General features: G+C 39.1%; 2 protein-coding genes and 1 pseudogene across 9 annotated transcripts in view; 1 reads left to right on the top strand and 2 right to left on the bottom strand.

Annotated features, from left to right (window-relative positions):
• Positions 1-1,794, top strand: part of LOC135224865 (cytochrome P450 6B7-like) — a 58,671-nt pseudogene extending 56,877 nt beyond the window's left edge.
• The window catches only part of LOC135224629 (probable cytochrome P450 6a13), a 216,421-nt gene extending 204,946 nt beyond the window's left edge, over positions 1-11,475 (bottom strand). For 2 of the 5 annotated variants that reach the window (XR_010316787.1, XM_064263831.1), the window contains exon 1: positions 11,173-11,475. The gene's annotated coding sequence lies outside the window, so the exon portion shown is untranslated. The other 3 variants (XM_064263832.1, XM_064263833.1, XM_064263834.1) reach the window with 3 other exon arrangements.
• A 945-nt stretch (positions 11,476-12,420) lies between these two features.
• The window catches only part of LOC135224628 (uncharacterized), a 192,763-nt gene continuing 188,775 nt past the window's right edge, over positions 12,421-16,408 (bottom strand). For all 4 annotated transcript variants that reach the window (XM_064263827.1, XM_064263826.1, XM_064263828.1 and 1 more), the window contains one exon: positions 12,421-16,311. In XM_064263827.1, the coding sequence (XP_064119897.1) occupies positions 13,990-16,311 (2,322 nt within the window). In that variant the 3' untranslated portion in view covers positions 12,421-13,989. The remainder of the gene's footprint in view (positions 16,312-16,408) is intronic.

The following is a 16,408-nucleotide window of genomic DNA, read 5'->3' as shown; positions in this document are numbered from 1 at the left end:
TTGAGGGGCTGTCGTCAGCCCAAAGCACAAGACTCTGAACTCGAAGATCTTGTCCGCCAGAGAGAAGCAAAGGAACTTCCTGGATGTGGGATGAACAGGGATTTGGAAGTGTGCGTCCCTCAAGTCTATCGACAGCGTGAAGTCGCCTTCCCTCACGGTTGCCAACACCGAGCGCGGGGTCTCCATCTTGAACCGTGTCTTCCTGATGAAGCGATTCAAGGTGGATAAGTCGATCACAGGCCTCCATCCTCCCGACACCTTGGGCACCAAGATGATACCCCGGGGACAGACGCACTACTTCCTCTATGTCATCCTTGTCCAGCATTTTCTGCACTTCCTCCTGAAGAGCCAAGAACTTCAGAGAATCTGGAGGATACGTCTTCCTGACCTGTGGCTTGTCCGACAGAGGAGGAGAAAAGTCGAATGGCAACAGGTATCCCACCCGAAGGACATCTACCACCCACTTCTCTGCCCCGTAACTCTGCCACTTGGCCCAATGGCCAGCCAGGTAACCCCCTACCCGTGGCGCAGGAGAGGAAGTGGCGCCCAACCTACTGACGGCCCCCTTGACCTCTGGCCCTGGGGCCCCTTCTTGGTTTAAAGGAACAAGAGCGAAAGGGGCGTTGATCTTGAGACTTGGGTTGTGTCAAACGGGAAGGCCCTGCCAAACTCGAGGTCCTCGATGGCCTACCAGGCGACGATCTCCTCGACTGCTGCTGGACCGGGGGAGGAGGAGGGGCCAGACATCTCTGAGGGCGAGACTCTGACTTAGACACGGCTTGGTGCACCAGTCGGTCCTTGGTGTCAGCCCGGCATCGGTCTATCGCATTTTCGAGTTCTGTCCATGGAAACAAAAATTGCGACTCCAACAGATCACCGTTCCTCAAGGCCAGCAAAGACTCTGTGTCGAGCGACCTCTCCATCCTAGGTACTTAAAACACTGAGGAACAAGCAGTACATTTAATCCACTACTGCAACTTCAATAAATCCAATGTGGGGAGAAATGGGCATCTAACAACAAGATTATCTACACATCATAATAAAATCAACACCCTGATATGTATCCACTGTTAGAAAGAAAATCACCACATACATTGGGAAAACAAAAAATCAACAGTACATAAAATCAATTAAATTAAACAAACTCACTTTTAGAGAAGTCTTTGATATTATCCAACTTCAAGTGGAAAAATCCTTTACTTTGTTAAACTCCATCAACAGAATAAAGATAATTAGGGAAGCTATATTAAATAAGGTGGTCAAAGGATGTAATCATGTTATCAAGAGTGTACGAGTAAACCCCAATAGCAAATAACATCTGGAATCCATGCTAACTAGATTTAAGGTCCTAAAGCCTGCTATATAAAACAGCAAGCCTTCTGACTATAAAAATAGAAAGAGTGCTTCCAAACCAAAGAATTGTAATAAACTAAGTGTTTATCTGTAAAATGTAAAATAGTATTCAGATAATATACAAAAACAAAAAGTATTCTTGATCTTTTAAAGCTGCTAGCCTGCAGAAATCTAGAATTATTAAGTTAGTATGGTATGAGGTGAACTCAACTAAAATAATTTGCTCAGTTGTCTTGCATTGTAAACTCATTCCATGAACTTTGGAACATTCCTCTTAGAAATAATATTGTTTCTGCATTTTATACTTTTTAAAGGTTGCAGTACTACTTTACTGTGCCATTTACCACATTGTCTTAAGTTCTCTGATTTGCATTGCTATCTAATTATTAGATGCCCATTTCTCCCAACATAAGATTTATTGAAGTTGTAGAAGAGGATTAAATCTAGAATTAAGATTTAGGACCTTAAAGGAGAAAAGGGGGAGCAATTTAGGACTGTGAGAGAGATGGCTGGAGGGGGGGAATGTAAAATTTAGACAGAGTAACATAGTGAAAAATATCTGGGCAGACGAGAGAAATATGTGTGGGAAGAACCAATGGATATGGAGTGTCGAAAGAAGAAAAGCGATGGCGGTATGGAGGGATGCAAGAATCAATTATAAGAAAATCAAAAGCATTTAAGGACTGGAAAGTAAGGCATGCACAGGGTGCAGAGGAACGGTACAGAGAAGAGGAAGGAGATGCAAGAAGGAGGGTAGGTATGGCTATTGGAAATGCAGCAGAGCAGTTGAATGAAAGACTAGAAACAAAAGGAGAAAAGGATATCTATACAATTTCAAACATGAGGAAAAGGCAGAGACAGGATGTGGGTAAATTTGGAGTCATCAAGGATAGAGATGGGAATATATTGCATAGGGATAAAGACATTAAGAAGAGATGGAGAGAGTATTTTGAACAACTTTTAAATACTGAAAATGAGAGAGAGGTTATGAGGGAAGCACAGAGGGGTAGAGGGACCAGTGATGGATATACATCCAGGATACAAGTGAAGAAAGGATTAAGTAAAATGAAGAATGGTAAAGCACCAGGTCCATCAGAGTTCCAAATTGAAATTATCAAATTACTAGATACAGAGACGGAGAAATGGATGCTGGATTCATTAAAAGATATATGGGAAAGAGGAAGGAGGAAGTAATGACAAAGGGACTGTGAGGAGTCTAATGGTATGTAGATATATATACACACAAAGGGAGATCTCTTGGATTGTGGTAATTACAGGGGAATTACATAAATTAACAGAGAATAGATTGAAAGTTTTAGAGGATACTGGATGAGAGATTAAGAGAGATTGTAAAGATCGAGAAACAGCAGTATGGATTCATGAGAGAAAAAGAGGCTAGAGGGAAACAAGAGCTCTACTGTGCATTAATAGACCTAGAGAAAGCATACGATAAAACCCAAGAGAAGTGATGTTTTGGTGTTTGAGGAAGAGGAAAGTTCCAGAGAAGTTGGTTAGGCTGGTAGAGATGATATATCAAAGAATATGCACAAAAGTAATGGCAGCAGTTGGGGAAACAGAAAACTTATAAGTTAGTGTTGGATTACACCAGGGGTCAGCATTATACCCATTTTGTTTCTGCTGGTCAAGGATGTTTTCGGTGAAGAGATCAGGAATGAAGAGCTGTGGAAGTTGTTGTGCGCCGATGATCAGGCGATTACTGCTGAAAATGAGACAGACGTATAGAGAAGGCTGTAGTGGAGAGTGGCAGGAGTCTTTAGAGAGGGGTGGCTTAAAGGTGAACATGAAAAAACAAAAAAGGTTTTGGTGAACAGTGGGAAGATAGAGGCAGAATAGTAATATAGAAGAAAGAAGTTTAAATACTTAGGATCTACTTTAAGTCAAGAGGGAGGATGCGAGACTGAAGTTGACAGTAGGATAAAAGGAGCTGGGGGAAGTGAAGAGAGGTAGCTGGAGTAGTACGTAATAAAAAAAATGTCAATCAAGTTAAAAGTCAAGATCTACAGCACAGTGGTAAGACCAGTGTTATTGTATAGATCTGAAACATAGGCTCTAAGAAGAAAAGAGGAAGTATAGCTTGAGAGAACAGAGATGAGAATGCTGAGGTGGATTGGGGAAATATCGCTGCTTGAGAGATTGGAAAATGTTGAAATAAGATGATGATTACAGAGGTGATAAGAGAGGCATAATTGAGATGGTATGGGCATGTGTTGAGGATGGATGCAGAGGAGGGAGTGAAGAGGGCCTGGAAGGAACCTATTAGGGGATGAAGATTGAGAGGGAGACAGAGAGCTAGACCTGTTAGGGGATGAAGGTTGAGAGGGAGACAGAGAACTAGATGGAGAGATAAAGTGAAGGAAGATATGGAGAGAAGAGGTTTGGTGGTGGATGATGCTTTTGATAGAGGGCAGTGGAGAGGGCTCATCAGGCAACCGACCACTTAATGTACGGATAACAGTGGGAAAGACGATGATTAAGCATATACTGCTTGTTCTTCAGTGTTTAAGTAGTCAGGGTTGAATATTTTTGCAGTGTTCCATAGTGTCATTACTGACAGAAACAAACTTGTAATCTTCATTGCTTATTCTTTTACTGTGTTTATCAAATTCAGGGATGATTAGGAATTTCCTGATATATTCTATAAGTATGTTCTATTTCCAAGCTTTTCTTCCAAAGTCTACTGAGTCCATTTGTTTTCGTTTCCTTTCTCATTATTGTCCTTCAAGACATCAATAGAAGAAAAGCCTCACTCCCTACAATTTCTCATAAAGAGACCTTCAGTATATGGGTGAGAGGATAGCAATCACCTATGGCAAGGAGGATGTTGTAGAGCTAGGAAAGGAAAATTGCAGAATACAGTATATAACAAATACAGGTACCAATAAAAGCAATAACAAGAGAAACTGAAGGTGTTTTTGTCAAATTGTGTTGTGTAGTTAACACAGGCCTCCATCTTTTAAAGAGAACTGTTATTGCTGAACAGAATGTAGTAAGAGTTTTAAAAATGATTAGGAAAATCATCAATGGATACCTGAGCTTCAAGAAGATAAATGAGTAGGGAGGGTCAAGGATGAATTTTATTACTGGACATCAAGTTAGTATGTCACTCTATGAAGGGGATATGATAGAACCAATACTACCAGCAGGAAAAAATTTCTCATTCAGTGTTGAAGCAACTGATTGTCTTAAATTTTCTTAGTGCCTTGCAACACTAAGTAACAGGATCTTGAAGTGGAAGAGCTCTTACCATTCCTCAAAACCATGAGAATGGAAATAAAAGTAGATGAAGGGTATGGTAAATCAGAGACTGAGAGGTGTATGAGATAAAATTTGAAAAAAATATATTAGTATCTCTAACATATTTGAGGTAAAGAAAAAAAAAAACTTTCAAAAGACATGTTCCAAACACCAGATTGTGCTAGCCATTAACAAGGATTTGTAATTCAGGACTTTGTCTATGGGGCTACACCAGAAAATCATGTACAATGAAAAATTTGACTTGTACACTTTAGTATGTACAGAATATCTTTCAAATTCATAACATTGCTACTGTGTACAAAAAATCAAACAATACTGTAACTAGCTCCTCCTCCTTTAATATTAGCACTAGTCATGCAATAACCAGATTCTATATATAAAAAACTTCTAAACTTAAATTATCTGTTTTGCTAAACAGTATATTTGGTACAGTGAAACCAATCCTCTACTCTAAAGGACAAGTGCTAAATGAAAACTGCTCAAGAATTTGGTACAGTACCTCTAAAAACCAAGATTTATGGAAAACTATACATATAAATCTATACAGACATCTAGCTCAACTTGGAAAGATATGCCATATGAAAAAAGTAACAATAGCAACAACACCCTTGCAAAATTGAGGCATATTAGGGCAAATATACAAGCTGCACTACAGTGTTATAAGCTAAGATACGGTACAATACTACTTACTGGAAACAGCTGTACATGCTAAACATATCTTCAAGACAAAATAAGGTTCATTTTCTGAAATTCCCCTAACTCCATCTTTAAAAAAGAATGCTTATAATTATCCAACTATATTCTAATGGGTAAAAAGTTTATGAAGCTTTATATCCAAAACAAACTATAATTAAACAATATCCTGTAGAACACATTATAAGCAATATTTCAATAGAAATTCTGTGCTGTTTGACATTATTACTTATAAATTTACAATAAATTCTAGAGTTACTTGAAGATCTAACACATTTACCATTCAATATTACTGTATACTTACTGAGTTATTCTCCCAGTACAATTTAGCAATCATTTCTATTAAATGGGCTGCTTAACTGAAAGCAACAATTTATATTGCAACAAAGACTTATCAGCAAATTTATAAATTCTATCCTAACACAAAGGGAATAGCACATTTTTCCTTCCTGTGTAAAAAACTAAAACCAGACCAAATAAAACCATACTAAATTACAAACACTACTGACACTAATGGGTCATCAATAATTAGTAGACTACTATAATACTAAGCAGGAATACTAACTAATTACAATGAAACAATGTTAATTAATTTTAGTTAATCAAGACTAGGATAAGAATCAAAACATAACTTAGAAGCTAAAATCAAAGCACAGAAAGGAACTCTTTATACATACATAATATCTCTTTTCCAAATACACAAAGTTCCAAAAATTAATAAGAAAATCTCCAGATAAATAAGCTGGAGAAGAATTCTAGTCCCAAACTACAAAACTAAAACACTGGTTTTTGGGAAATCAGTGTCAGGCAGATAATAAAACACAGATACTAAATCAAGGGTTTATATTGGTTCCTTGATTTTTTAAATTATCAGAACAGCTGAAACTACTGTGTCTAGCATCTCCACACCTCAACGTAACACTTACAATAACTGAAAACATATTTCAATGCCTTGTCCTACCATTCTTATCAAACTTACTAAAACCTCCATGTACCTAATCTGAAGTGATTTGCTAAGGCCAATCACACTAATGCCTTCAAATCATAATACTGTATTACCTTCTTTATAAGGCCTGAAAACTGCATTACAAAAAAAGCGATTCCTTGCCTAAGTGGACATCCTGCATTACCTGTTTTCCACACTAAAAATGCATTAACTAAATCTCTATACCTTAAGGTTGCTACAAGAATAAGTATGAATAACCCATGTTTAAAGCTTAAAATTTAATCCAAGTATGCTTTCCTCATTTTAAAAACAGTTTTTTTGTTAAAAATTACAAAATCTCTTGACAAAGTGACTATGTCTTACCCTGTTGTGACAGATTTGTGATAACCTGTCTTTAAAACAAGAATGTAATTTAACAAAACCTAAAAGATTACAATGTTTGATTAATCACCAAATACAAATTTTTTAAAACAAATAGCAGTAAACAGTTATGAACAGTACTGTACAGTAATAAATAAAATTTACTAAAAGCTGTTACATATAGACCCTTTCATTATATACTAAGCCAGCTCTAATTTTATGTCGTATAATTCATTGGTAACAACATAATCAAAACCGCTATACTACATTAAAAAAAACAATCTAAATACTAAGGCTTATGACAATAGTTACCAATGCAAAGCAAAAGCAAGTACTAACCATAATGGAAAAATTTTTGCAATCCCTGAAAATACTACAATACAGTATTACTATACAAACTTACCAAAACAAGGAAACACACACTCATCACCATAAAGCTACTATACTTAAAACTCCAAACTACAGGAGAAATAAAGAAAGGCTCAGTTGATATGCAAACTTAATTAACAATTACTGGGCAGCTATTCTTACATATAAATTTAGTGACAACATACGCAAATGACTTATATATGGTGATTCACAAAGGAAGTCACATCATAATCAAATGCTTAACAGACCATAGTGAAATATAACCTGTGCTTTTTATAAGCACAACATGGGATCAAATGCCTAACATGAAAAGTTTGCTCAAAATCACATGCTTGATATAAAAAATAATTCATGACACCATGAACATGATAAACAAAAACTAACATGGAACACATGCCCAAACGGAACAGCTGACAGAAGAGATTATCTATCAAGATAAGACAGACATGGGATCATATGTGCCTAAAAAAGGATGACTGCCAAGGAATAACGTGCCTAATTATGACAATTCATTATGGAACCAAATGCCAGATAATGGATGATTCACAAAAATGGTGCCTGATACAGAAAATTTCACATGAAGTGTCTGAAAATGAAAGATTCACATGAAACAAAGTGCCTGACACGTGAGTTTGTACCTAAAAAAGAAAATTGGCTTGGGTTCAAGTGCCACATAAGGGAAGATTGATACAGAACGAAGTGCCAAATAAGGGGAGACTGACATTGTACCATGTGCTTGATTAATATTATAAGACCAAATACCTGATAAGGATAGATTAATAAAAACCATGTACCTGATGACTGGGAGACTGACATGGGGCCAAGTGTCTGATATGGGATCACCCCCATGGGAACAGGTGCCTGGTTAGATTCAAGAATTAGCAATGATGCCTGACGCATAAACTACAAACAAAAACTAAAATAACAACAATCTCTATAAAAAAGAAGCTTCTAGAAAAACTCTTCTCAACCAGAGTAGGTCATATCCAAAAATATTACAGCTTTAAAACCAGAAAACCTAAATTCCTCTTTCATTATGTCAAATCATGACAAAATTAACTGTGATGCAAATATAAATAGCTACAGTCTATTCATTGCTAAAATGGAAAATAAAATGTACTGCACAATAATATTCAGTAAATAGGTACTGCCCAACTTGGAAGAATTGTGAACGGTTTGTTTTCTACACCACCAAAATCATTCAACAAGGAAGCCATTTAAAAGGTTAAGTAAAATATGTTCAACAAAACTAAAAAGATCTTCAAATTTAAAACTGCAGTCACCGTACAATATACAAAATTGGAGATTAAATCATGACAGAAATTACTGCATCATAACCACTGTACAAGGTGCAGGCTGCAAACACTACCTAGCTAAATGGAATTACTTTGTACAAAAATCTTGACATAAGTCAAAAGGAAATAAGGGAAACACTACAATTATTGGTCTAACGTACAAATAAAATTAACAAATGTAATGTAGATTTCAGAGGATAAAAAAAATGGACAGCAATACTGAAAAGAATAGTTAAAACATAGCTAACAATGTTCCTGCTTTCTTCTACGCCTACATCACTACTGTACAATTCCAAACCAGTCTCATATTAACTTAAGCTTCCCATGTAGCCCAAAGCATGGTTTTACAAAAAGTCATTATTAGCTAATATCGCCAGACTGGAAACAGCCTCGAGCTCCTGTAGCTTTGGTTTATCCTGACAAATGGTAACCATCATATCGTATGTCTAGGCCTACTGTACAGGGTACCCTTGTCAAAGGGTGTTCAAAATTTTTATTAGTATTTAGTAGCTAGTACCTAATTCATAGAGTAGTAGTAGTTTAGCTAATTGGGTACCGTAAGTCTTAAGAGGGAATGTTATGGCTTAAACCATAAATTTATCTGTTCATTGATTCGAGCCTGTGCCAAATTAAAACTGCAGTACAAAGCACCCTGTCGAGGCTACGTAGAAACTATGGTATCGAGGCCTAGCTATTGGAAACAAGGGCTACTCTAAACTATGAATTCCTGTGTATTACGGAATGGTTTAACTAAACGGTATAATTAATTAACAATCAAAAGTGTAATTAAATGTTGTCACAACCTGGGGATCATAGAACATAATGAGAGACAGTGAGAAGATACGATTAACTTGAATAATGCACCCTACTGGCCCTCCCCTCGGCCCACTGACAGTCCCTCAGAGGCGGCTTTCACCAGATCAATAGATTGATCTCCTATAAATAATTAACATAAACATCAGAAGAACGCCACACTGACCGTTACGTGAAGAGATAGACAGACGGTGAAAACAAACAAACAGATAGACAGACAGAGCAGCAGCAGACTGTAATAAGGGAAAATATCAGGAGAGCACAAATTCAACCAGCCATCATAACGGATGCGTTCAACACTTAAAATTGGTGTAGGTATACCATATTAAGATACATTCGCTTATCGCTGTAAAACACAAATAGGGTTACATAGTAACTAAAAGTAACACGATTATAATCTATTATAACATAAATAAGGGCATTACATTTACGAAATTACATTCAGGGCAAATATCCATAAAATAAGTAGTGCATGCTCTTTTGCTGACAACGTAGTATGACAAAACGAAACGCATCCGGTGGCTGCAGAGGTTGCATCATTTGTTTGTTTTACGATGACAGGAAGACGTTTTGAAATAAACAAAGAATTTGCAGTTTGCCAATGATTAAAATATTTTCTTCGTGCTGTAAATTGAAATGTACCACTAAGTACAATACCAATGCGACGTCCAACTTAATTGACTGTGTTTTTTATGGGAGGACGTACCCTAAATCATGAGGAGCAATGTTAAATCAATAAGTTTCAAGCCCAGAGCAATGCTGCATAGAGACTACAAGTTTATATTTCTTTTTAAATGTAATGCACAGAGATGTGCAAAACCTTTAAAAATCACGTTTTAAACAGATTTTCTATTATTAGAAATACAATTGCGTCCATAAAAAATATTTAAGCACTTTTAGCTAAAAGTTGCATTAGTTTGCACTTTTCGGCGGTATCGAGTAGCTGTTAATGGAAATGCAAGGATTTACTTTGTCATCATACCCTTTAAATTTCTGCAGTATTCTCAGCCTTAACACGCACATGGTTTTACTCATAATCTAAAACAAGGTTTATGTCAACTGGTCCTGAGAATTTAAAATAAGAACGAAGGCTTAAAATGTCGCCTATCCTTAGTGCTCCAACATTACATATCTAACTTTTCTAACGCAAAACTTCTAATTACTAAATTCTAGTCGTACTGCACAGTAATATATATTATTCATGGCGGAGAGAGACAGCCTTCTGGTTCTCAGAAAATTTCCGAAAGAGGTTGTTACACTAGTACTACTAAACCCTTCACCTTGGATGTGGCCGCGCGACTATCAGTCAGGCCGTTAAGGTTAATCATACATCATCGTCTCAGTTGGCTAGTTAAGTCCAGAGGCTCACACCAAGCCTCTTATAACCTTTTTAACACCTTACCATACCTACGATTCACCTTTGAATAAAGGTCCATGGAAACATTAGGCCAGTTTGATCTAAAATATCTAGATTCTAGACTAAAATCCAACTAACCAAATTACATCTTAAGTCTGCGGATGTCAACAATCAACATTTCACGGACAAGAGCACATCTGTTGATGACCACTCTAGATTAAATTGGCCTTGATTCTGTACGGACCTTGCTCGTCCTAGAGGTTACGATACATCGTGAAAATTTTTATGCCTTCTAGGCATTAAATAGTCACAAATTACTTGAATTATCAACAGATTACAATAGTCATTACTGAGCCGAGAAAGACAGAATGGTTAATTAACTGGCACTTGAACCTATTCATTTATTTACACCACCAATATTACTCAAATAGTAATACCGTCATGGGGAAACTATTGTTTCCTTGCTAGCTAATTCGCAGCAGCCCCTGAGTTAGCTGAATTGGAGATGAAGGCTAAAGTATGGTTATTATAATCCAGCAACATCATTATTTGTCACAGCTAAGTAAAATATTTCATTTAGAATGACAATCCTTTCCTATTTTCACCTTCATTTATTTCTCAGATAAATAGCCGAGTTTCCATCGACAAAATCTCCCACAAAATTCTAATGCTAAACCCCGTTAACTTGCAATGCAGACTTGAAAACTTACCTTCCCTTAGAGGATAGCAACGGGAAGAGAATGAGGACAATACCTCTTGGTTTATGGTGTAGCAAGTAACTACGTAAGTGGTGCTACGAGAGCCGAGCGCAGTTTATGCATCGTCACGATCCATCAGGTGGTCGTAGGTTTTCATCTACTGCACATAACGTTCCACAAGAGTAAGTAAGGCGATCGAGGTATGCCTCACAACACAAAAGCTGTTTTTCTTTCAGCTATTGCTAGTAACCGACATAGGAAATTGTATAGTTTTAAAATTGTAACTATGAGTTTCATGCTTTACTTCCTAAACGGATTCTCTCGAATGACAAACTACGCTGTCCGTTTTCTATCAGAACTAACAGAGAAAATGCATTCGTAACGACTACGTCTATCAGCATTATTCATTTTATTGCAGAAACGGTAATGTAGCTTTCAGAAATGATATCTCAAACAAGTGAAGGGCCTACGCAGCAACCGACCTAACTATAGTAATTTGAACGCAAGCAAATGAGAAAAGCTACAAATTTTACAAGAGTTTGCTTGCAACAGGAAACTGCAGTGCACATGCACTGGCTTCTGATTGTGAATAATGCGAGAGAATTTAATGCCTAGTCCACAAGATTCCCTACGTGGCGTTTTTCATTCATTATCATCTTTGCATTTTCGATCCATACTTGTCTAACATGTAAGGTCCATTAATTTGGTGGTACACTGTGAACATTTTTTTCATAAATTCATGACGTTAAATCTTACACGTTAACTTTTCATGAAGTTCCATGTGCGCATAAAACGTTCACATGGTTAAATTAAATTTATTGGGTCTTTATAAAAACTGTCCTAAATATGGCATTAGGTGATGTTATCATTTTTTTTTTCTCAATATTTTTTGACAGAGTGCTACACTTTCATTTCTAGTGTGAATTGGAAAGTTCGCGTGATGAGATGTCAACTATTTTTTATGCACATCTGTTGAACCAATTAATAAGGTGGATGTTTCCACCTAATTGATTAATGGATAAATATTGCCATAGACTTTTGTAAGCTCGTTTTGCACTTGGTATAGTTTTTGTAAACCGGAAAGTGTACCCCAAAGAAAATTTTCTTTTCTTTCCGAAAGATTATTAGCAGTTGTGATTCATCTCAAGAGTTGGTTAAAACCAAAGAAAATACTGTATACATACATTTTCAAAACTGATAAAAGCATTTAGATTTTCTTCTTGATCCTCATAGAACAACTAATGTACTAATGAAACAAGGTTCATAATTTAAGAAACGTTTATTAGTCACTAAGGTCATATAAATATTACAAAATGGATACCTGCTTCAGGCATAAAAAGACTCCTTATAGTACATGGAAAAAAAAAAAAAACACGGCCCAGAAAGTGGCCTACAGACATCCCGAGGGACTTGAAGGAATACTAACAGGACCTGGCTGGACAAGGCTTCAGGAAAGCTGCAGTTGTGCGCAAATTTCACTACTCACACTGAATCAGAGTAATGAAATCACATTCCCTAATATCCGTCTGCTCTGAATCCCTTTCACTCTCAAATTCCCTTTCATTCTCCCTGCCTTCTTACACACACACACAGAGCAGAGAGAGAGAGAGAGAGAGAGAGAGAGAGAGAGAGAGAGAGAGAGAGAGAGAGAGATTTAACAACATAGGAAAAGTGTAAGAATTTCATAGATATGGGAAGAAACGAATCTTGGTGGGTAATGTCCGTGGAATGAACGACGATTCAAACTTGCAGCTAGAGTTTTCAGTTCGCCTAGTCCTGTCATGCCTGCAGGGGGAGTCCTGCAGCTGGAAAAATACTGACGGTACAGGTAACACTATGGCAAACCCGGGCACTCAGAGATAAACACTAATCTTCTTTAACATTACTATAAAAAAAATCTAATATCGCTACGCTAAACATCATGATAGCCTTTGGAGAGAGTGAAAAGCAATGTAAATGTGGATTGACTGTTAGTGTAGTAGACCATGTAAATATGGAGTGAATGTCAGGATGAGAAGCTATGAAACAATGAATAAATAAGCATATAACAAGTGACAAAATGGAAACTCCAAATGACAAATGACGATGAGCAACTCTTGTACGTATAATCTAATTCAGAAAATGAAGATACAGCCTTAGGTGTTATGCAATAAATAAAAAGTGTCATCCACATGAATATCCAGCTGCAGGACATAAAAGCCTATCATATCATCATAGCCAGGATGGAAACAACAAGCAGACATTCACTGAATAAATAATAATACCAAAAACGGTACTAAAGACATTAAGCAATGACTTAGAAAAAAAAAAAAAAGACATGCTCAGAAATATTTGTACGGAAAATTTACTAACTTGCACTCACTGCAGAATCATCATATGCTGTCAAAACAGAGACAGAGATGAAACAACTGATTTCTGCACCATATGCATTCAAATTTTCAGGTTCAAAAGGCCACCAGTTAATACTGCTCATGAACCATTTGCAATTTTAGATCATCCAGAAAGGGATGCTACAAAAACAAAATTTACCAGGATCACTCATTCTGCTCACTTACACTACACTCACACTGAAAGAAGCTGATGATGCCCTTGCTGAGCACAGGTATAATAAATTAATGACTGCATTACTTCACCATTCATGCAATATGAATAATGCTCAGTTCTAATATGAAGATAATTTTGTAGTAATCTATTAAAGATTTCATTATCAGAACAGTTTAAGTATGATGAAAAATTCTGAGCACTCCACTAGCACAGCTTGAGTAGTCTTATGCTTATTCAGTAACGAAACACTTAACTGAGCATTATCTGTGGAAATCTTTATGATTTTCACTCTGCTTCACTGACAGATACCTTTGCTGAAACCTTTGCTTCACTGACATCTGAGGAGACATTGGTTTCAACTCGCTCTTCTGCTTTCCCAGGACTTCTTTGACTGATGTTTTGGGTAAGTGAAGCATCGCCATAGGCTGAGTAACCGTTGGATGGTGTCCAGTCATCCAAGACACCAGTATCTTCTTTGGCAGCATAACTGGAGGTGGATGGGGCAGCTGGTTTGGCTACAACTACCTCAGGAACATGAATACTAGCTGGAGAGTAGAAGTCACCTCCAACTATTCCTCCTCCTCCTCCTCCTCCTCCTCCTCCTCCTCCTCCCCCACCTTTTCCTTTGATGATATCTTCACCTTTAGGATCTCCATAAGCAGCACTTGGAGGAACAGGTGCCCCGTACGCTCCAGAGGGAGCTGCAGCTGGGGCTGTAGGAGCAGCAGCTTTACCTGGCTGTTGGTAAACATGCACTGGTGGTCTTACACCTTGGTAGATGATAATGGGTGGCTTGTGATAAGCTTTGGGTGCTGGAAGGTATACGGGAGCTGGTTTAGTGGCAGCTTTTGGGGGACCATAAGTGGTAGGTGCTTTTGGTGCTTTGGGAGCCTTTGAGGAAAGTCCAAATGATGGCTTAGGGAGCTTGGGAGGGGGTCCATATGAACCCTTTGGAGCCTTGGGAGGTGGTCCATATGTCCCTTTGGGTGCCTTAGGAGGAGGTCCATATGAGCCCTTTGGAGCCTTGGGAGGTGGTCCAAATGATCCCTTAGGGGCCTTAGGAGGAGGTCCATATGATGGTCTTGGAGGTTGTGGTGGTGGGCCATAAGATGGAGGTGGGGCCTTTGGTGGTGGACCATATGAAGGAGCTGGAGCCTTAGGAGGACCATATGTTGGAGGTGGTGCTTTTGGAGGGGCACCATAAGTTGCTGCAGGAGCTTTGGAAGGTGCAACAGCCTTTGGAGGAGGTCCATAAGAAGGAGCTGGAGCCTTTGGAGGAGGTCCATAAGAAGGTGTAGGAGCCTTTGGAGGAGGTCCATAAGAAGGAGCAGGAGCCTTTGGAGGGGGTCCATAAGAAGGTGTAGGAGCCTTTGGTGGAGGTCCATAGGAAGGTGCAGGAGCCTTTGGAGGAGGTCCATATGAAGGCGCAGGAGCCTTCGGTGGAGGTCCATATGAAGGCGCAGGAGCCTTCGGTGGAGGTCCATATGAAGGCGCAGGAGCTTTGGGAGGTGGTCCATAGCTTGGCCTTGGAGCTTTAGGTGGTGGGCTAAAACTGGGTCCCTTAGCTTTAGGTGGTCCAAAAGTGGGTGCAGCAGCTTTAGGGGGGAGACCATAGCTAGGTTTAGGAGCAGCAGGGGCAGCATACTGAGCTTTAGGGGCCTTGGTAACCTGGTGTACAGGTGGTTGTTGGTAAACATGAATTGGGGGATGACCAGCATAAATGATGTGTGGAGCTGGAGTACTTTTTGTTGGGGCAGGCTTAGGGGGGCCATAAGTTGGGGGAGGTGGTGCATAAGTAGGGCCTTTGGTAGGAGCCTTGGCCTTGGGGGCCTTAGCCTTAGGAGGAGCACCATAACTAGGTGCTGGTGCTTTAGGGGGTGGCCCATAGCTCGGGGGAGGGGCCTTAGGTGAGGGTCCATATGAGGGAGGAGGTGCTTTTGGTGGAGGTCCATAAGTAGGAGCTGGTTGAGCCTTGGGTGGTGGCCCATAGCTGGGTGCTGGAGCAGCTGGTGCGGCATACTGGGGTTCAGGAGCTGGTACCAGGACTGGAGCAGGAGCTGGAGGAGCCTTGATGTAAATGGGGCCAGTATTTGCTGGGGCACCATACTGGGGGCTTGGAGCTGTAGGTGGAGGACCATATGAAGGTGGTGGGGCTTTAGGTGGGGGACCATAGGAAGGGGGAGGGGCCTTAGGTGGAGGGCCATATGAAGGAGGAGGAGCTTTTGGAGGAGGTCCATAGCTTGGCCTTGGAGCCTTTTGTGCTTTTGGAGCTTTAGCCTTCGGGAGTCCAAATGATGGCACTTGAGCTTTGGGAGGAGGTCCATATGATGGAGGAGGGGGAAGTTTTGGGGGACCATAAGTTGGCGTTGGGGCCTTTGGTGGACCGTAAGAAGGTGCTGGAGCTTTAATAGTAGCCTTTGGAGGTCCATAAGATGGAGCAGGTGCTTTGATAGGAGCTTTGATAGCTGGCTTTGGAGTGTGGACTACATGCACTGGTGGAGAACTGTCAGATTGATAAATGAGAACTGGAAGTTCGTGGTGTGGCAAAGGGACATACTTGACTGGCTGTGCCTTCCCACTACCTTTACCACTTCCATACCCACCAGCCTGCAAAGAAAAGAGTTATCAGATCGTTTCGAATATTAATCATATTTCAAATTGAAAACTTAGATATGATCTAACAGTATCAACCATCGATAATCAA

This window comes from Macrobrachium nipponense, chromosome 12 (assembly GCF_015104395.2).
Source record: "Macrobrachium nipponense isolate FS-2020 chromosome 12, ASM1510439v2, whole genome shotgun sequence".
NCBI classification, from domain to species: domain Eukaryota; kingdom Metazoa; phylum Arthropoda; class Malacostraca; order Decapoda; family Palaemonidae; genus Macrobrachium; species Macrobrachium nipponense.
The sequence above is the reverse complement of the archived record's forward strand: the minus strand, read 5'-3'. Positions and strand labels throughout refer to the sequence as shown.